Source organism: Zonotrichia leucophrys, chromosome 1, assembly GCF_028769735.1.
Source record: "Zonotrichia leucophrys gambelii isolate GWCS_2022_RI chromosome 1, RI_Zleu_2.0, whole genome shotgun sequence".
Taxonomy (NCBI): Eukaryota; Metazoa; Chordata; class Aves; order Passeriformes; family Passerellidae; genus Zonotrichia; species Zonotrichia leucophrys.
This window is the reverse complement of record NC_088169.1, coordinates 70,807,171-70,829,304: the sequence shown is the minus strand read 5'-3', so window position 1 is coordinate 70,829,304 and position 22,134 is coordinate 70,807,171. Positions and strand designations below refer to the sequence as shown.

The 22,134-nt window shown below is 39.3% G+C and overlaps 1 protein-coding gene across 3 annotated transcripts in view; it reads right to left on the bottom strand.

Annotated features, from left to right (window-relative positions):
• Window positions 1-22,134, bottom strand: part of ATP8A2 (ATPase phospholipid transporting 8A2) — a 308,865-nt gene that overhangs the window by 181,291 nt on the left and 105,440 nt on the right. For all 3 annotated transcript variants that reach the window (XM_064717090.1, XM_064717096.1, XM_064717105.1), the window contains one exon: window positions 8,076-8,248. In XM_064717090.1, the coding sequence (XP_064573160.1) occupies window positions 8,076-8,248 (173 nt within the window). The remainder of the gene's footprint in view (window positions 1-8,075; window positions 8,249-22,134) is intronic.

Genomic DNA, 22,134 nt, shown 5'->3' with positions numbered 1-22,134 from the left:
CAGTGCAGCACCACATATTCTTTAGAGGCCTTTGTCTTCTGAACCTTCATGCATCAGGGTTTTAGTGAAATTCAAATATTAAACTTGCAAGACAAAAATAAATATTTCAATAAAAGCAAGGAAAATGCTCAAATCCTCTCCTAGGAAAAGTTTTGAGATCTCTAAAACTACCCAATATTTAGAGAAGAAACTACAGAACAGTAAGAAATGATCAAGATAAGGCTACCTACTCCTTCATAACATCTTCAAACCATTAAAAGAAACAGAAAATGTAAACTATTTCCTTGCAATTGCAACCTGGTGAGCAAGGAATTAAAGAACTTTTCTGCACAGCCAGAAACCTTTACAAACCAGTCACAAGGCTGCAAAAAGGCACCAGACCCTTGGCCTCCATCCAGCCTTATGGATCAGCAGGGAATTCCATAAGAGGAAACATTTAGTCACTCCCTAGCAGACAACACTCAGCGCTGCTCCAGGAACTCAGGAAAAGGGTATTTGGCACAACAGACAAGTGGTAGGAAATAAGGACAACTGTGTCAAGAGTTCAGTTGTGCCAGAACACCTAAACTGGAAAAAACTGGCATTACTGAAGCCTAATGGAGAAGCAGAGTGTCTGACACCATTGGTTTGGGAAGAAGCTTTATTCGAGACAGAACAGTGAGGTGCAGTTAGCCTACACACCTCATCATACTGAGAACCTGTTCTTACCAGACACTAGGGCATACACCAATGCATGTTTCTGTGCACTGTGTCAGAGACCATGTATTACACATGCCACACAAGCCACCTTCAAAGAGTTCAAACATTCTGCTGTTAGCTAAGATACAAAGTTACTTTACACTTGCACTGGAAAACAGGAGGAACCTGGGTAAGCCCAGAGTAAAACATGCACCACCCTCTAACCATAAAAAAGACAAAGAAAAACACCAAACAAACACCTCCCCTCCAAAACAAGACCCTACATATTTTGCTTAAAGAGATTAGTGGTATCACTTATACTTCCAATACCATTTGTACAAAACAGAAGCTTAAAATAAAGGGATGAAAATAGTTAGAGGTGTGTTCACAAGCAGAACTTTGCTGTAGGACCTTTCAATTAAAACCTGGTGACCTTTAGCATTCACATTATCACCCTCAACAGCTTTGCACAGGAAGTGAATTACGTTACATTCAATAAAGGCAGCAGGGGAATTTCAGTGAGAAGAAAGTAATTGTTCCATTTGGAACTCGACCAGAAGACAGGGGTTAAGACGCCAACACTAGTGGAAAGAAAAATATACCAGCACTATGAATTTCTCATGGAAGAGCAGGTATTCCAAACCACAGTTTTATCTTTCTTCTAAAATAGCATACATTCCAGCAGCATAGTTTTTTCTCATGTGCAGTATCTATGGAATGTTTATTTTCCAGTTTGGGAAGTGTAGCACTAAACATAGCACTGCTGGCTGCTCCCACTCAGAAGCTGAAGAGACCAGGAGCAATTTGGACAAGATATTGCAGTGTGGTGAAGAAACAGGCACTGATACCATTTGGAAGTGTTTGTGAGTATTAACACCCCATTGCTCAAGAGACAAATTTCACTTACATTTGACAAGATGGACCAACTGAACTGCTAAGATTTTAGTCACCTAAATATTAGACTCACAATGAAAAATGGTAACAAGTTAATTTTAAACATAACAACTAGGGTAAACACTACTTGAAGGAGAAACTTACTAAGTTTTTTGTCAGGACATGCAGTATTTTTCCTACAAAATTGTTTCCAATGAAAAATGTTGATTTTAGCTATATTCCTGCCTTTCCTCCAACATTTTTCAATAACTTAGTGGTAAGTAAATTTGCTAGTAAGAATATAAACAGAAACAGGAAACAGAGGTGAAGCAGAATATTTCAGGAAAAGGTTTTTATTCCTAATCAGTTATGAGCAAGAGAACTCACTCAAGAGAACTCACTCAGCTGGTCATCCAGTAGAAACAGAAATTGAACACTAAAACAGATACCAGATCTGAACAGAAATACGCAAGTGTAAAGGACAATAGAAACTTAGTCTATGAACTAAGTATTTTTCTTTAATAAATTCAAAAAGGCAAACATTTTGCCAAATTGTGAATAGCAGTGGAAACTGGAACATTGATTCAACTTAGGGATTATTTCACTTGAATTATTTCCTCATTGGAACAAATAAAGTAAAATAATTGCTAAGAATAGGAACAGTCACAATAATGGGATGAAGTTAAGCAGTAAGAAATGTTTGGCTACATAGCACGAATCATTTAAATTCAGGCTGTCAGGCAGCTAATAGTTACCCAAGGGAAACATGCTTCACCTGTGTCATTTAAAAAACAAACAATACCAGTTAAAACAGTATCTTTAAGTACTGTTACAGTGTAAACAGTACTTTTTCCCCCTTTAAACATTAGCTAAGCATTTGAATGATTTGAACTATGAAAGTGAGGTTCAGGAACTGTCATAGCTCAGAACACCTATTAAAAAGAACAGAAGTCAAAACATACAGCAGAAACTCACTTTGCCACTCACAGGACAACATAATAACCAAAATTTGTAAGACCAAGCTCTCCTGAAGTTTTCCCATATTAGCTTTCCAGCACAGAACTGGTGACATTTTCCAAGTTTACTTAGCTCTTGCAAAGCAGCCAACAGGCTTTTAAGAAAAATAATCACAAGTCCCAGGATTGCTTTATACATCCTTACATACACACTGAACAGTTTAGGTGATCATTTCTAATCATCTGTGAGTATTCTTTATTCAAGAGTGCAGAGAGCACCATGTAATGGCTGCAACTCCAAACCTTCCTCCCACTTCAATTATCTACAAACACTAAAGCTGCCAGAATGGTTCTTCCCTCATGGTTTTCAAAGTCATAAGATGAATATTGCTGTCATGAGTTGGCAGAAATAGAATATGAGAATGAGCATTGATTATTTAGTAGGTGACAGATGAGAGGAAACATAAGATGTACATACAGGAAAATGTAACACATCCACAATTTTCTTTGGGACCAATTAACAGCAGAATTGGCTATCTTACTCAATCAGAATTGAGTTGCATTTTTTGTCATGAAAATGGGATTCTTATTTAATGAAAGCCAGCAAGACACTTTTTTGATTCAATAAATAAATACACACTGAACTACGGCACAGAAGAATCATTTTGTCAAATACTAGCACCAGCAACAATATGCGAGTTGGGGGAATAAATATTTAAGAAGTATTGCAGATGTTCATTTTGTCAGCTATGCTATTAATGTCTCCTCCAAATCATGATGGAAGACCAGAAGCACCCCAGCTGTGGCCTTACAACCTGGAGTGCTGAAACAACTTTTCTCTTGTCTCCTCATCTCTCTTCTCTCCTCAGCTGATGAAGTGACTCTAACAGTTAGCAACATGTACTCTTCACAAGCTGCTTTTTGCCTTCCCTTCTCCAACCTTCTGCTTTCAATTCATTAAACCCCTTCCCTATCCACACCCAAACACACTCTAGTCAAAGGGCATGTTCATCTCAGAACATTCAGTGTCTGTTCTCAGAGCGATACCTGTGGGCTCCTGTCTTCACCCCAGCCTCCCTGCATGCTACCTGCAATAGAAATACAGAACAGGGTTTTCCTGTTGCTTGTTTAAAAAACATACATTTTCTTCTCTTGCTTCTTTATTTATTACTCAGCTCCTAACCATTATCACTACAGCTCCAATACTGCTCAAGGTACTGAAAGTAACAGTTTGTGCCACTATCATCTAAAGTTAGCTGGTGAGGTTGGGCAGAAGCCCTCCAGAAGTCAGTGTTCAGATGCTGAGCAACAACTGCACACACCTTTCACACCTAAAAGCAAGCAAAAACATCCCGATGTAGTAGTCATGACATGGCAAATGCCTTTGTGGAAATAGCCTAGTCCATAGAAATTGCTGTTGCTGGATTTTCTCAATTTCTGTTCATGCTGCACCACTTTATAGACACCTCTCCAGAACAGGACATAGGATCAAAAGTATGGCAGAAAAGTTGATGGACTGTACAGCAATTGAAAAATTTTATTTATTTTTCCTGTTACCTGAAAGCCCTCCTATGTGGGCATCAACTCACTGTTCACTCAGAGAAGAGCTGCAGGATCTAAGTACACATATGGAAAAGAAACAACATCCCAGCATCACCACCTCAAGAAGTACGGCAGAAATGGTCAGTAACACAAGCAAAAGAGAAAAGAATCACACTGAGGCAGCCCAGCTTGGGATGGGTTCCCAGCCTTATGCTACACATCTCTCTGGAGATGCTTGTTTTGTTGTGCTTGCATCTGTGAAGGAAATTACACAAAAGACCACTTCTGCTGTCCAGCAATTAATTTTAAGTACTGAAGTACTTACAAACTGCTTAGAATTCTTTAATCTCTTAAATTATGATAGACTGCTTCTTCCTGATGGATGTCTTGTTAATATGGCATTAAACCCATACAAAGGCAGAGTCACTGCCACCTGCAAGGAAGTTCTGTTCAACAACAATAACGAAAAGTTCCCAAAGCACAGTCATAAACATGTGTTTCTGAAGTATTGCATTAATTCAACTACAAATACTTCCAATTCAAGGCAGGCTCTTCAGTAGAGAATTAAATATGAATTTAAAATTATACTGAATTTTAAAAATATTAAATGCCATAACACACAAGTTATATAATTCTCAGCTACTTTTATATTCAGAGCCAAATGCAACAATATGCTGTACCTACCAGCTAGAGTATAAACACTAGATGAACGATAACACTGTATTTGGTTATTAAAAGAATAATCTCACTTCTACCCAAACCTCAACATTTTGTGTCTCAAAAAACATCACAAAAAACAGGTCTGTTAAAGGAACATTTGAAAACCAGAGACAGGCAATCATCAGGTTGGATCTCATAAACGAAGTCACAAGTTCAACTGCCTTCCAAACAACATTTACCTCCGCTGAAAAGTAAGTTTTGCTTGCTTTTGACATCCTGACATCCCAGTCATTGTGAAGAACGATAATAAGATCTGTCAGTTTCTGGAAAAACTTAAACAAGGCTTTTTCTTAAGGAGTTGTTTGATTTGATTTTGCTAGCTTTACCAAGTCTCCCGAGGGGTATATTTTTCTCCACTGTGCCAATGGTCTGCTATAGACACTGTAACAGTGGAAGACTTAACCCCATCAGAAGATACCATCTCTCCCTCTTAATGCAAAAAGGAGCCAGGTTTACTACAGTTTCATTTAAAGAGATTACCCCTGAGAATCAAGTTCAACTACAGTTTATGCCTAAAGCCCAGAAAATGAATATACAGTATGTCTTAACTATATTTTTAAAAAAAATTTTGAATGGCAAATGCAGCTGAAACTCCCCAGAGGAGATGAAAATGTTTCAGTAAATTTATGAAATATTAAGCCCCATGAATTTATGCAAATGTTGAGGATAGCAAGGCAACTCCTACTGTGGTTAAATATCATACCACTAAGTTAAAGAGCTACATCCCCCTCCCAATTAACATTTTCATTTGAAGACTACTCTAATTTGAAATGTCCTCTTTCTCAATTCCATTTTAAAACTTCTTCCTGTGAAGTATAAGTGAACTGCCTTGACACACAAAGTACCATCGAAAACAACTCAGGGCATTAAAAAAAAATGTTTTTCTTGCTTCAGTATCAAGCACCTGGCAAGTGACTGGAAGGTTCTTGGAAAACCTTAAAGGTTATTAAAAGCATTCCTCATTTTCCCTGGGGACTTAAAACTCAATTATTTTCATTCCTCCTTTTAAGCTATGAAATTACATCATCTCTTCCCCTTTGATTTATACTTTAAAGTACTTTTTCCTGCATTGTTCCTCAATTTGCTAATTCACTAATAAATAAAACTCCTGTTGGCTCCCCTCATGAAATAATGAAAGAGGAAATGTCCAGTATTGCATGTCTCCTGGCAAAACAGAACCATTCATTATATTCAGCTTATTATATATATTTTATGTGTAATTTTAATAATTTGCAATTTATTATTTGTTTCAGCTACGTAGGTCTTTGGCTTAACTTGTCAAATCTTCAAGCAATAAGCTAACAGAGTGCCTTGGAAGATCTCTCCAAAGCCCTGTGATAGAGTAGGAAAGCAGGAGCTTTCCATCTGCTCTGTTTGTTAACTGCCTCTCAAACAGAGCACAAGACAGGGTCAGTTCCAAGTTCCCTTCCTGTGCACTTGGTGCTCTCCAAGCCCAAGGTACCTTCACTCTGGCCCTACACTGGGGCCTGCTGCATTCCAAAGATGGCTACACTTGTGTTAGCTCCCTCTTGTAAAACACTTCCCACTCCATGAAACAGCTGCAGAAATGAGACCTCCGTTCTAAGGCTCTGTGCCTTCTTCCTCTAGCCCCCTGCCCAGCTTTTAAAAAAATTAATCAGCAACAGAAGAAAAACTGCTGTCACTGAACATGACAGGGAAGAGCCTGTCTCCCTCATCTTTCATTCTCTTCTATTGCATGCTCATACTAATTGATACAAACCCCTCTAAGTCTCCTCTTCTCTAGGCTGAACACTTGCAGCTCTCAGATTCTCACTGTATGACAGATGCTCCAGCCCCTTTATCATCTTCATGGTCCTGAATGGACAGAGAGTCCTTTAATGGACTCTCTCCATTAAACCTGTTACATTAAGGATCTCAGAACTGGACACAACATTGCAGAAGTTACCTCGCCATTGTGGAGAAGGATCACCTCCCTCAACCTTTACCAATGCTCCTTACACCTCAGCCCAGGTAACACCAGTCTGCTTTGCCACTCAGATGCATTGCTGGCTCATGGTCAACTTGTCCACCAAGGATCTAAAGATCCTTCTGGACAAAGGTGCTTTCTAGCTCAGTAACCCCCACAGCTTACTGGTGTAAGGGGTTGTAACTCCTTGGGCATAGAACTTTGCATTTCCTCTTCTGGAGCCTCATGAGATTTCGCTGCTCAATTCTTCAGCCTATAGAATTCCCTCAGAAGGGCAGCCAAGCACTCAGTGTTATCACTCACTCCTCAGTCTTGCATCATTTGTAATTTTACTGAGCTCATACTCCATCTAATCATCAGGTAATTAATAAACCCATTGAATAGCTCTAGCCCCAGAATCATGCACTACAGCAATCCAGAAAACAAATGGAAAGAAACTAGTGAGATAAAAAGCCCAAGAGTTCAGCTATTTCAGCTACATGGACAGCACTCCTTTTGCCATGTGATACTTGTACCAAAGTGCACACATAAAAGTCAGTAAGACTGCAAAAAAAAAGCAGTACAAGGTCTCCATACAGTCATTTCCCACAAAGCAGGTCTTGCTTCTAGAATGCAAATAAAACTTCCTGCCTGCCTAAACCAACAATCTCCACTAGGTCACAGTTCCCCCCAAATACCAGCAATGAGCACAAACACACACAATCCTCAAAGCCACATAATCTTTCAAAGTTAAAAATTATGCAGCCTTCCTGCTACACAAAAAGTAAAGTAAGCCAGCTTTTGATTTTCGTTTTCTTGGGGCTCTTATTTCCTTCCTTCTGAAGCAGTCATGACATAGGACCGAATCTGTGTATGGCTATATCCGCAAACAGCAACAAACTCTGCTGTGACTTAGCAAAGCCAGCAGTAGTCTAACATTTTAGTAGGGCAAATCACATTATCACAGGCTCACATAATACACAACCAGAAGTCAAGACCAACTTAAATTCCTGCAGTGACTTTCTCTAGAGCTGAGTTGAACAGTCACACAAACATTTTGATTACAAATGACATCCATACCACTGCTTCTCATCAGTGCCTACTATAATCAAGCAATCAGGCACAATGTTGTCTCATGATCTTTCATCACTTTATAGAAGAGATCAGACTCAGCTGGGACTGACACTGGCAGAGGGAACTGTACTATTTGATGACACAATTTTAATGAAGGAACACGCCTCCTACTCCATAGGAGGAAGAAAGACACTACTAAGCAAGCTGCTCTCCAGCATACTTAAGCGTGGCTGTGTGCATGTGAGGTTGAATTTCACAGGCCTCATGCCCATTTTGTTACCCAAAAGTAACACAGAATTCCTTACCTGCAACAAATGACTGCTTTACAGGAGAGTGCCAAGTCCAGAAAGCTCTGCCTGACTTCAAATGAAAGGGCATACTTCAGTGTGTGGCCATCAATAATCAGGGCAATATCATTTTCCTTGCCCAGTGACTCCCCCAGACTGGTACAATGTTGAGTCAGAGAAGCTCTTGTTGCCTGAAGGAAAAACAGAAAAAAAATGTTTCTTCCTAATATAAGAAAAGTGCATTCAAACTAGAGCAAGGTATCTCCAGATCACAGCACACATGCACTCAAATTGGCACTGACTTGAGCTAGTGTTATCAATACCTTGTGCAGACATCCTGACTGGTGTCAGAAATGGGCAAAAGCTGCCTCTGCTTGCCCAGGAACTTGTCTTGTTTCAGAGCAGATTCCAGCATCTTTACTACACACTCCTGAATGATGGATGTGCTCAAAGCAGTTGTGATACAGCCTTTCCAACTGTAGCCCAAATACATCAACTTTCCAAACAGGTAGGAAAAGAATCAGGCCACTTTCACTAAAAGGGGAAGTGTGGGAGGAAAGAGGAAAATTTCCTTTACAATTCATTTTCTCTCATCTCACTCATTAGTATGGGGATCGAAACAAATTCACTCTGATCCACTAGAAAATTAGCCCCAAACTGGAGGCAGATTTACAGATGAAGTTAATGAGTGGGACAGAGAACACAATTCAGCCACTTGAGAGACAGATTTTTGCACCTTCTTCTTTAAAAGAATGACTGCATAATTCCCTGTTTCCCCATTAAAATGTGAGGGATTAGATTTATGACTTCATGGCATGCTTTATCTACACTGTACCTGAAAATCCAATACAAAGGCAATGACTGTGCTTCAACCATTAGAGACCAGTGCTGGGAAAACAAGGGTAAGTCTTCTGGGAAGAAAGCTGTTTTATCTAGTTCAACACTACTGTGCAGGGTCAACATTCACAGAAACTCCAAGGATGGTAAAACAGATACAATTTGGTTAATGCTATCAATAATCAAATTTTATCCCAAAAGCCTCTGTCCCTGGGATCTTGGCGTATCATTTCTTTTTCTTTACTGCTTCCTCTCAGTCTTGCTCAAACATTTTTCTTGCTCTCAAGTGCAAAATTAACCCTTGTCCTTCTCCTGAATGCACACACAGGATTAAACGCTTCTCTGACTATTTGAAACCAAGAGAGAACTCCCTGCCCTTATTCCCTGTCTAGCACTTGGGGCACTTTAGAGGGAACACCCTCACTTTTCACCTGACCCAAAGGAGGGTGAAGGCCAGGGCCCAAGCACTCCCCCCTACAGCGACAGAGGAGAATCTGAGGGCAAGTTCAGGAGGGTTACTGAATATCCATCATCTATAGCTCAAAAGACAAAGCCACAAGAAAACTTATAAAAGGTGATATTTCTCATGAGTTGAGGATACCAGTCCCTCCATTGCTTATTATCATGGATACAGATAAGCCTCATCCAATTAACGTGCTGGTCATGGAACTTACTCATCTTACATGTAAGATGACACAGAACCAGTAACACTGTTAATAATACCCCAACACACTATACATCAAAGATTACAAATGAGACACTTCATTTTATCAGCACTTTGTACAACTTTCAATATACTCCTCCATATGCAAGGCTAACTTACAACCTAACAGCTTTAGACAGTAAAAAAGCGTGAATTATTATTTCTGTTTCTTCCAACTACTTAAAATTGCTGTGTTTTAAAAAAGAATGCCAACTATTACTCTTATAGGCCAGTGCAATTAAGCCAAATAAACCAGACCCCATTCTCAATGGGTATATAATGACGACCTTCTAAGCAAGCAGGGGAACAAACATTTGGAAACCATGGAACTATATCCTTCTGTGGGCAACTCATTAATGATAACTAGAGTAAAAATCCCTACTTTGATCCCCAGCTTTTACGCTGTGCTTGACATTAAGGGATAAGTTTCTGTGAGTCACATCAAGCAAGACTAAGTCAATCCTTTACTAGAACAAGCATGATGGAGCAGAAATCAATAGTAATCCTAAGAAAGTATCTCACATCTGTGGAATACCCCTGCCTTTTTTACTGAATATCCATAAAGCCTAAATGGTAAGTTTGTCAGGGCATCTGACAGAAATAGAGTACTAAAAACAAATAACGCAAGCCTTTCACTTAGCCATAATAAACTTGGTTTTCCTTCCCAGGCACAGAGCATCCAGCTGCCCTGGGGAAACCCAGAGAGGCACCTGCCAATCAAACCTTATGGTGGTGGCATATTGATTTCCATCAAATATTAAAAATATACAGCTTTACTTGAAAGTCAGAAGGGGCAAAAACCAAAAAGTCCATCTTCTAAGTAGCCTTGATTCAGTGGGTTATTCTAATAAATATAGACACTTCGTAAGCCAGTAAAGGACGTGCACATGCTTAAGCGGTCAGTTGAATGAGTAACATTATCAGTTTAGAGCTTTACAAGGGCTCATAAGACCACCAAGTGTCAGAGAACAAATATGAAAAAAAACCAAACCAGATTGTAAAAAGTCAACTACAAAGCTCAAACTGAAAAAGCTAAGGAAATGAGGTTTCAATTTATTTTTATTCTACTTTTAGACCTTAGACATGATGAAGGGATTTGTTTCTAAAAACATGAACAATTCTGACATAAATGCATTTAAGGGTTAAAGATGTTACAGTCTCTGTGCTTGAGTTAAATTTAAGACATAGTGCTACATTCCATAGTAAACCTATCCCACCTGCTCTTCCTGTTTGTTTTTTCATTTCCATTTTAACAAGTTGGGACCACAAATAGAAACCCTCAGCAGAGCATTTACTTGCATTACTGCCTTAAAATAAACTTTCAGATTTTACTGTTCTCTGTGTGCATAGAGAACATGAAGTAACATCATTAGTTCACTATTATAAATCTTCATAGCAGACTAAATTTGTTGACAGACAGAAAACAAAAACATCCTGAAGCAGAGTTTGTGTGGTCTTTTCTGGACTGTACACTCAGGCTCTTTAACAAACCTTGTGATAGCATGCCTGCATATTCTCACTTCCTAAAACCTAAGGAAAAATCCCTGCTGTGCCCAGCTTTATGAATTACAATACTAACAAACATTCTGGGGTTTACCAGGCTATTATTTTGTAGGTTAATCGAGCACATATCAATACTTGTTACATGATGCTTGAAGTCAACTGTGAAGTCAATGCAATCAGAAACTCGGCTGATTTCACTAAAAACAAGAGCAGTCTCCTCATGCTGTAATAAGAAACATTAGGAATGTTGTATAGGTTACTTAATTAGAACTTAAGCATTTTTTGTGTACACCATGTGCCTTTGGGCGGTGCTTGTTGTTGCTGTTCTTGAGAGTTTTTTTTGCTCAGTTTTGGTTGGGTTTTTCTAGAAGCAGTGCATCATACCATCCATTCCCTCCCACCAGAGCTTTGGACACAACAGCAAGAAATGTTGGTGTTTGAGGCAATGAAGTGTCCAACACAGAATGACAGTATCAGATGCTTGCCAAGAAAAAAAACAACTCAGAAGGACTTGGAAAAATAGAGTGCAGAAGACTCCAGCAGGATAACAGCCACTCCCTAAAAAAACGCTGATATCCAGAGAAGAATTGGACAATTATTATAAGACAATCAGTTCTAAATCTCCTCTTTCCTGCCCTGCATTTCCCTGGAAAGGCTCACAAACTCACTGAAGTTATAGCAGGAGATAGGACAAAATTTTTTGCAACCACTACACTCATGGTTCATTGTAAGCATACAGCCATCCATGGCCCATAAGGAAAGACATCTCAGGAAGAGAAGTCAGTGGCTTGTAGCATCAGGTAGGCCAGAAGGCATCTTTAGCTGAAGAGAGCCACTCAGCCCTGGATCTGACAGACATACCTCCATACCCTCTGACAGACATACCCCCATACAGCTAAAATTAGCCTTACATTCTGGCTGCCCACATTTCATGTCCTCTTGGGTGGAGCATGGTGCTAATCATGCCATGATCATGGGTATGGCCTTCATATGGGCCATTCACTTTAGAGCTGGACTCAATGGTCCTCTGAGTTCTTTCCAATTCAGAATATTCAGTGATTCATCTTTCTTGAACAGCCATTCCTCCATCTCCAAAGACCTAAAATGAGCCTCACAAAACAAGCTCCTGCAGTAAGAGATGTTAAACTTACACATTAGGCTTACTTACTTACACTATAAGCTAAGTCAATCACAAACTATTTGCTTCTGTAGTTATCTTGGAAGTACTGCTAGCTACAGCAGTACTTCCAAGGGTTCAAGTAGGTTAACTTGAAGGGTTTTCCAAGCTAACTTCTTTCACCATCCTATATTTAATTTCTAAACCACTAGTTCTGGTATGAATGAGGTTAGATAAATTACACAATCTGCTAACTCACTAGAGTGCACTGAAGTGCCAGCTCAATTTGTTTTACCAATCCATTAATTTACTTTTTACAGCTGCTGTTTTCCTTCCCATCCACAGATAATCTGAATCATCAGATGTAACAATTCTTTCACCGTGCTGAAAAAAGTGGTTTCAATCAAAATACCAGGCACATCCCCTTCCCCCAGTGTTAAGTGAAAATTATTCCAAGAGAAATTGAAATTAAGCAAGGAATCCGTTGCATAATCCCAATCAAGATAACACTGGCCAACCCTACTTCATGGGAAATGTTCCAATTTTCATTGCAACCTAGAAGTTTCACCACGTTAAGTGAAATCTTTGAATTCAATCTGCCTGGCTGCTGTGCCAAAGAGATCTGTAAAGACTTCTGGCAGAAGCAAATTTACAGGAAAATAGGAATAACCAACACAGAGGCAAGAAAACCTAATGCTTAAACCAAAGCTGGCAAAACTATTAGAACTATTTAAACACCCCTTTGGCCGAAGAGTCATTGGAAGTGCTTGCCACAATAAATAGCACATATGCAAGAGCTAAACTTGAAACCTGTCCTAGAACTTAGAAAGAAATATCACTTTCAGAACAGATGCTCACTTTTGCCAATCTTCCAAGTTTGGTACCAAACTTGACCAGGTCAGCAAACTACTTCAACTTCCAAAAGCAAACAGGGAACTTCCAAAGACCTAGTTATAAGGAAGGGTGCAAGCATATAGCCACAAACCCTAGTGAAGATTACGTCATGTTTATGACAGTAGTCCAGCTACAGGACTTGTCAGTTCCTCTGTTCCTGCTCTTTTGTGATTCCTATAATTGATCAGGCTTCAAACAGTTGGTTTTTTAACTGCTTCTGTGTACTCTCATAATTTAGCTGGGGATGGAAATACCAATTCAAACACAACTGTGTTTTCTAGGTGCAATGTGTCACTTGCTTGTATAAACAGATACAAAAGCCATGGCCCATAAAATGGATACTCAAAACATCAGCAGCATTGAAAATACTTAATTACTAATATTGGAATATGTATGGTATAATATAATCAACTCTACAACAACATGGACCTCCACATTCAACTCACAAAAAATTTCAGAGAAGCACTTACACACTTTCTCAACAATAAGGAAATTCTGAAGAGTAGCCACAAAACCACTCTGGCTTTCTTCTACTCTTAAAACCATATAACAATGCAAAAAAGAATAAAATCAAACTTGACAGCAGTATGGGCATTAATCTTGCTAGATGTGCAACAGATGAGGCAGTGCATGGGGAACAGAGCAGGCTGCATTCCTGGAAGTACACCACCTGTAAGGTTGTTGTGAAACCAGAAGTAGAAATATAAGCAGGGAGGTTGTTCTGTTTGCTAACTTACTAAAAACGGCACTATGGAGAGATGACCCTGAAAATTACACATTTCTGAAGACCAACTTTAAGAGTTCATCCCTTCCCTAGCTTTACAGAAGAAGAGGAGATAAGGACACTCTAGTTGAGAGCTAGGAAAACCCTTAAGAGCCAAAGACTAACTGTGAATACTTCACTACTTCACGCATGTAAAAAGAAACACTACCAACATTTCCCAGTTTAGAGGAAGTCTGAATCCTTCTACAATACAGGATTCACTTCAAATTCAACCTGTACACACAAAACCATTTAGCAAATGGATTGTGGAAGATCAGATCCCAGCTGCACACCTTCAATTTACTCTTTTAAGTAAGATCAAAACTAAGAGAAAAACTAACAAACAGGCCCATCAATAGCTGTTTGCTCAGTATTACTGCAGTACTCAGACTGCATCACATACTGATTTAGATACATACAAGCACACAGTGTGTGACTACTCCAATATCACCTTACAGCCATTCTTAAAACATGTCAATCAAATGACTGTCACAGATCTGACATGGCAGAATTTATTATTTAATAACACCACGATTCTGCTTGATGAATATGATCTCCTACCATGCCAAAAAAAACATCATATGGAGGACCCAGAGAAATTAGATAGGCTCACTCAAATCATTTTCATAGCTTTGAATTTAACTTCAACCTGAAATTGCTTCAGTTGGCCAAGTAATTTAAAATGTCTCAATACATAGAGTCCTTAATCTGCATAGCAAGTCTCAGGTTATCACATATTCAGACCAGATCTTGCATTCAGATATAAGATAAATAGATCATACCAGAATTTTTCTATCCAGGGGCAGCTGAAAGCCACAATGAATTTGCCCATCAAGAGCTGTAGCAAGTGCTGTGGAGAATGATTCAAAGATGTTTCCAGTTCTGCAACAAACTTTTATGCAGGAACCAAGAAACTTAGTTAAATAGGGAAAAAAAAATAGGAACACCTGTCCTGTCATCTGCACATTTATCTCCAAGCATGTTCTACATAGTTTAAAAAAAAAAAAAAGAAACTGAGCTTTTCACAAACTTCATCTGATCACAGAAAAATTATCTCCAGAAGTGTCAGATATACCATCTCAAACACACATGCTGTGAAAAGGGCTGCAGGTACTTCCAGTATCTGCCAGATGAGTTCAAGATCATGGCAAGGAAGAGCATCAAAGAGCTGACTATTCAAAAAGCACATGGCAAAGTACTCAAGAAAACTTAACACAGCATGCACACTAAACTTCAGGCTCTCAGTGAAGAAAAGCAGCATCTTTAACATGGAACATATATGAAGTCTCCCCTGCAACCCCAGAGCTGGAGAGGCTTTGGGGTAGGGGGAGAAGGAGGGAAGAATTAGGAGCAAAGAAAGGCTTCTGCCAAATGAAGAAGTAAAATCGATTTGTTCAAGACTTCACTAACCAGTCATCTCCCACCCTGCAGATTAAATAACATGGCAGTGCATGCTGCCAGAAGTGGTGATCCTTGTATCTTAGCCTTCTGAACTAAAACCTGAAGTCGTTTGCAGCATTACTTTTTCCTCACATTAAAGAGAGAAATGCTGATTATAACAGTGGCATCGTAAAAATCTCCTTACTGTAATCTTGACTAAAATACAGATTAATTAAAGAAAAAAATCAAGAGAAGTGACAAAGTCCCAGCATTCTCAGACAAAAGAACTGGCATCCTAAGTAGTTATCCAGTGCAGCATTCTTGCCAAAGGCACCATCTTGAAAGCCATGAGTCTTTTGCAACCCTCCTTTCAGTTTCACGAGGGCAAAGCTGGCAGCATAAGAAACAATTGTAGAAACAACTGCAGTCAAAAGGGCAATTCATCAAAGGTTCTTCAAATGCTATGGAAGACAATACTGCATTTGTTCAGTTTGACGTTTTTTAATATTTTAGCAAGAAGCATGTTTATCCTGGGTCAACCAAATATTTCAAACATTATAGCCCCAACCCTGCTCTCTTCATACTCAGAACAGCATTAGGCTTATTACACTATTTTCATTTACTCCAGAACTGCTCTATGTAGGTGACTCTTTCTATTGCTTTCAATATATAGTAGATATTTGATCACAGAACAGTTTACGGTGCACATTAAGAAAGTTTATGTCTCATACCACAGAAAGCTCAAAGAAGAAACGCTTGTTCTGGACACTAAAACATCTGTGTGATTACTAAAACCAACTGTGCTCTGCCAAGAGGAAGCAGCCTGTTAGTTTTGCTAGTAAGCTAGAGTGATTTAGTCATTATATTATGGTATTTTAGCTTTATTAAATTCATTCAAAAGAATGGACTTTTTATTTCCTTCTACTTTTTCTCTTTGGAACATAATCCAACTTTTCCTGGAAGCAAACAAACAGAAGCCCACTCTTGAAGACACTCCTTCAGGAAGTTACTGATTCTTGCCAAGTAATTTCTCAGAAGTAATAGCCCACTTCTCAACCTGATGGGTAAGCCTTCAGATCAAGGAGACCCCACAACTTTCTGCTTTAGATCATGAAGATACAGGATTCTCTGTTACACTGTCTGAACCACAAGTTTCTGTGTAGCTCTGTTTTAAGCTGTCAGTACACATCAATGCCCCCAAACAGCTGAAGAGAATTCAGCCAAGAAAAAAACACTGGTATGCGGACATACAAGTCAGTCTATAATTTACTCCCCACTGCCCCCAAAAAAGAGGGCATTTTCTCCTTATATGAAATCACAGGATGTTTTGAGTTGGAAGGACCTTTAAGATCATCTAGTTCCAACTCCATCCCTAGACTAGGGTGCACAAAGCTCCATCCAGCCTGGCTTTGAACACTTCCAGGCGTGGGGCACCTGCAACTTCTCCAGGCAACCTGTTTGAGTGCCTCACTCCCCTCAGAGTAAGGAATTTTTTCTTAACATGCAATCTAAACCTACTGTTTTACAGTTTGAAGCCATTTCCCTTTGTCCTGTCACTATATTCCTGTAAAAAGTCCCTCTCCAACTTTCTTGCAGGCTCCTCCCTTCAGGTACAGGAAGGCAATTAGGTCACCCTAAGCCTTCAGGTAGAATGCTTTAAAGATTCAGATCTCTGCTACAGATATTGGCTTTTTCATATATTTATACCTCTATCTATGTGTGAGTTTTCTTTATATACACAAAGCGTAAATTATAAATAATCACTAATATTATTATTATTATTGACCACTTTGGTTGATATAAATAAAATTCAGCCATCCTGACTCAGTGAGATCAGAACTTTCCTGAGACAAAGAACAGCTCCCAATGCAGCCAGGACTACAGTAAAGGAGTTCTATCACTGCTAGCAAGTAAGGAATCCATGTTTATTAATGGATAAAAGACTGAATATTAGTCACAATGAAATACAGATGAGATGACAGAGCTCATCTGTCCTCCAGACGAATGCTACACATAAGGACTGCATAATATTGAGTAGTTTGATTTGTACAAAACAGGATTGACTCAAGATGATTTTCTCATTATGCAGTTGCCTTTCCAGCACAGACACTTGTATGTGTCAAAACCACTGTTTACTATGACAAAATTATTTTATATTTTCAAGTCACATTACATGTGTAGTCTGGAAATGAGAAAATTTTGGTTTTTCCCTTTGATGTACGGTAACATCAATTTGTAAGACATCAAAATAAAGCTGGAAGGACAGAATTTCTCTCTCTAAAGACTAATAAAACTTAAATGGGGCTAGAGAAAGCTATAGCTTCAATTATTTGTAGTCTTCCACTCTTAATTTCCTCTCCAAAATCCCCCTTTAAAAAAATACCCCAACTGCTGTTAGCATCTGTGCAGTTAATAGCTCAGTGGAATGGTGGTGTAAGTAACAGAGGCCATACTGCTGTCAGAGTTCATAGCCAAAGTTATTCCCACACTTCAGTAAAAGGAAACTGCTTTGAGAATTAAGCCAAACAGCAAACTCTAAGCTACTTGAGACAGTCCCAACATACAACAACCCAACCTGTCACATTAGTCTTCTTTTCAAGTGCTTGTGTACTATCAAATCTGTTTCTCAAGAAAGTTCCAGAGCCACTGACTAGGACAAGCAGGCTCCGTAATAAAAGTGACTTTTAAGAAGCAGATTGCTTTTAGCCCATGTTGTTTGCTTAAAGCCCTGGTTTTGATTTAGTAACAATACACGTATTGAGCAGAAATATGAGAGAACTCGCAGTTCCTGAAATACCCTTTGAGATTTTACTTCTACCCTGACAGCATGACAAGCATCAGAAGTTACTCATACTCCTTGGAATATGTATTTTTCCCTTTTACCCAGGGCTGACTAGGCAATAAAACAACACACAAAGGGGGTTTCCAGAAGGATCTGATACAAGCTGTACTCCCATGACCTTACCTATTCCCCAACAGCCTCTCAAAAACAAAGAACAAGTACATTCATCGATTGTTTCCATCCAACTGGGATCACTTTGACTCCTTAAAGAGTTAGGTCAGGCTTCCTGCCCTTTGGCAGCTGCTCAGTGGTGGGCAGGGTGCAACAGTCCACCCTGGACACTTCATTGCTGGCTTCAGTCCCATCTGCGCCCTCTCAGGACTTCTAATGAAGCAGAAAGCAAGGCAGCATTCTCCTGCTTGGGTCAGCCCCTTTGGCAAGCTACTGGAAAGGGGTGCTCAAACCTGTCTTCTGTTTAAGACAAAACCTGAAGTTTAAACCTAAAGTTTTAAAGCTTCTGTTTAAGACAGCACCTAAATTGCCCCACCAGGGCAGATAAAGGATATGAAAACACTACATGTGCCCTGAAGGACATGGACACTCCCACACCTGGGAAACACAGACTGCCAGAAGAAGCAGCAGAGATCAAAAAGCTGGAAAAGCAAGGATACAGGGAAACTGGATTTCCCCTTGTGCCCCAAAACTAAAAGTAAGAGCTCTCTAACTCTGCATCCAAGCAGAGGACAGTAGCAGGACTAAAAGTGCTAACCTTAGACTACATGTTTCTAAACCCATAAACTACAGTGCTAAAATACAGGTATGTATATACAGGAAAGGGAGAAACACTACTGAGTTACACAAGCAAGATGCTAGGAAACATTCAAGCTAGATCACAGAGATCTTCACTATCTGAACACTTCTAGATCTGTAGGATCAAATAACTCTCATTTAACAACTGAAGAAAAGTTACAAAAGAGCTATCCAAAGCGCCACACATAAATTATGAAAATTAAAGAATTTAGTATTATAGTATCAGAATACCAGCAATCCAGACAGCTATGTATTTGTTCAGCTGATACAAGACCCATCTACAAAGCATTAGATCATGAAATGAGAAAACCATGACAGAACTATGAAAATGGTTTTATGTCTGCCAGCCCGTTCAACCTACTTACTAGTTTTGCTCAAATAAGATTTGTCACAATGTAAACTCTTCTGCTGCACTTTGATTACAAAATTAGTACTTCATAACAATAACATCAGGTAAATGCCACAAGATTGTCCAGCTTGAACACTTTTATCAGAGAAAGTCAGAAGAATATATTTGCTAATAGAACTCTACCAAGATCAATTCATGCTCAATGCTATTTACCTTCAAAATACCAAAAGAAACACAATCCTTCTGTCCTGCAATTTGAGCACAGCAGCTTACAGTGACAAAAGGACAAAAATGGCTGTCCAGAGAGCTTGTGGAAACCCCATCCCCAGAAATGTTCAATAAAGGCCAGGTTGGATGGGGTCCTGAGCAACCTGATCTAGGGAATGGAACCCTGGCCCATGGCAGAAGCAGTTGAAAGTAGATCTTTAAGGTCCCTTCCAACGCACACCATTCTACAGTTATATGAAAAATAAAAAGGTCTGAAAAAGCAAATATAAACAAGCTTTCTTTGAACAATTAATTTTAACTTAACTGGCAGCAGATATGTGAGCAATGACAAACTAGATATGGCATAGACCCAAATTCTTCCTCCTGCCCTCAATTCCACCCTTGAAACAGGGCACAGGGCAGTCAGCTCCTCCAGCCCATCCTTTGCCACACAAAGACACACAAAGAGCCAGCAGGAGGATACAGCCTCCCTTCACCTCCCCAAGTGTCTGGAATAGTGGGGCCTGGGTCTGTGGACCACCTCCCCACAGGCAGTCCAGAAGTTGCCATACAACTGTCACTTTTCATGCTGAATTTTACTTCAGTTCTAAAGCCAAATTAATTGCTGTGCCTATCTTACAAAAAAGGTTCGCTCCTACACCACAGCTTCAACTACACTGAATGATAAAATGGAATGGCTGGAGGCTCCTAAAGAGCCTGAAGCCTATCTAGAGGGTTTTAAAAGCGTGACTACAACATGATAACTTGGAAACATGAAAACATGATAAAACATGAAAAGCGAAGGGTTTATAAGAGATGGCGGTGCATGGCATCAAGATCTTTCTAAATATCAGCCAACAGCCCAAGATTATTTAGGCTACTTTTCTCTCTTAAATAGCATTACCTTCTCAGCACAGACTATACCCTTAGGGAAGGGTGATGTACATGAACAAACACACATCTCCTGACAGCAGCTTCAGAAAGACACTGCTTGGTCATGCTCTGGCCTTACATCACTCTCAGGCAGTGGTGGAAAAGGAAACAAGCATGAACAAGGGCAGCTTTGCCACTGGCCTCCTTGAAGATCAAAGGAAGCAAAAGCCTCCACTCAGCTGTTCCCTAGTAATTTTCTTAGCTAAGATTATTTGAAAAAAAATTCTTGATCATTTAAAGCACTTCCAAGTTGCACAGGAATAGAAAAATGGCCTTTGCTAAACACAGACCTATTTAATACTACCTGAGGTGACATTAAAAGGCTTCTTGCCCTGGCCATCACAAGTTTAAGGCAGTTTCTTCACCAGCCATAGTTCAGCCAGAACTGAAATTCCAGACACACTGCAAACCTGAAAGGTTACATGTGTTCCGTGGATAGTTCAGTGTCTTCATACTTTCAAAGCTACACAGGAGACAACAATCCCAGGTAGTGCTTTTGAGAGGACTGGAGGTGAGATGTATTTGCTTGGTTCAGTGACTGATGAGTTACATCCAAGGGCATTCTCTAAGAGCTGTACTGATAGCGGACATGAAGGACAACTTCATATAACTGTTTTGATAATCTTCAAGTTCCAATATTGTATGTAATCTATGGGAGAGCTCCCAAACAAAGAATTACTCACTGAAACAGTATTAATGTTATATAATCTTGAAGTCATGTAAAAACTGGTTTTGGCAATTTAGTACTTTAGATTTAAAAAAAAAATCCATAAAAGTCTTCTCCCAACCAAGGCAACAAATGTTTTACTGGGGGCAATGAATTCTAACAAGAATCAGAAATACCAAAAATGAGTAGTTTTTCAGACTGTATACAAGACCCCTGAAACTGAGATGCTGAGCCCCATTTATTCCAGCCTCTCAAGTAGCCAGATGCTGCATTCCTCCCAAAGCTTATTCCCTTAGCTGACAAGATGATCATGTTCACCTACTAAAAAAAACCCCACTATTTCAAAAGTCAGCACCACAAAGATTTTTCAGAGCTCCAATCCCATTGCAGAGAAACATACAGTTAAGGTAACAATATTCACAACTCCCAGACCAAAATATTCCTTCTTATATCCCACAGGCTGCCTTTCTGACTATGTGAACTGAAATTCCACATGGGAAATAGGGATTTAGCCACAATGACTTTGGACATTGAAATCAGGGCAGAACACCATCTTTTGGAAGACACTAGGAGAGTTGAACACAAAGGGTATCTCTTTAAATAATATGTAGCAGTAATTATCCTGGGCTTGGCCAGTAGTCTTCTTTGCTACAAACACATCTGTACTTTGCTGCTTTGAGCTTCCTTCAGGCCCTAGTTAACCTTTGCTCATAAAGCAAGATATGTTCCTAAAATGCTTAATGGAAAAGAATACTGTAACCAACCAACTGCACATATGAACCCAAACTCAAGACTACTGAAATTGCAATACGAGGCAGCAGACATGGCCCTAAAACCACACTGGCCATTTTTACAGCAGACTGCATTCAATGTCTTATTAGAATAAAAAAACACCACACCCACAAACTACCAACCAAACAAAAAAACTGACAAAACCCCATACCAAACATTTTTCTTGCTATTTTAGTCCACATTATTTAGCCTGTTTAGTTCTTAAAATATGCAGTTTACTGTACTTCATATTAACATCAGGCTTCTGTGACAAGCTTCGCTACATTAAAGAAAGAAAAAAAACAAACAACCAACCAAAACTGAAAAAGTCTGACAGCAGTTATGACAGTGTGAAAATTAA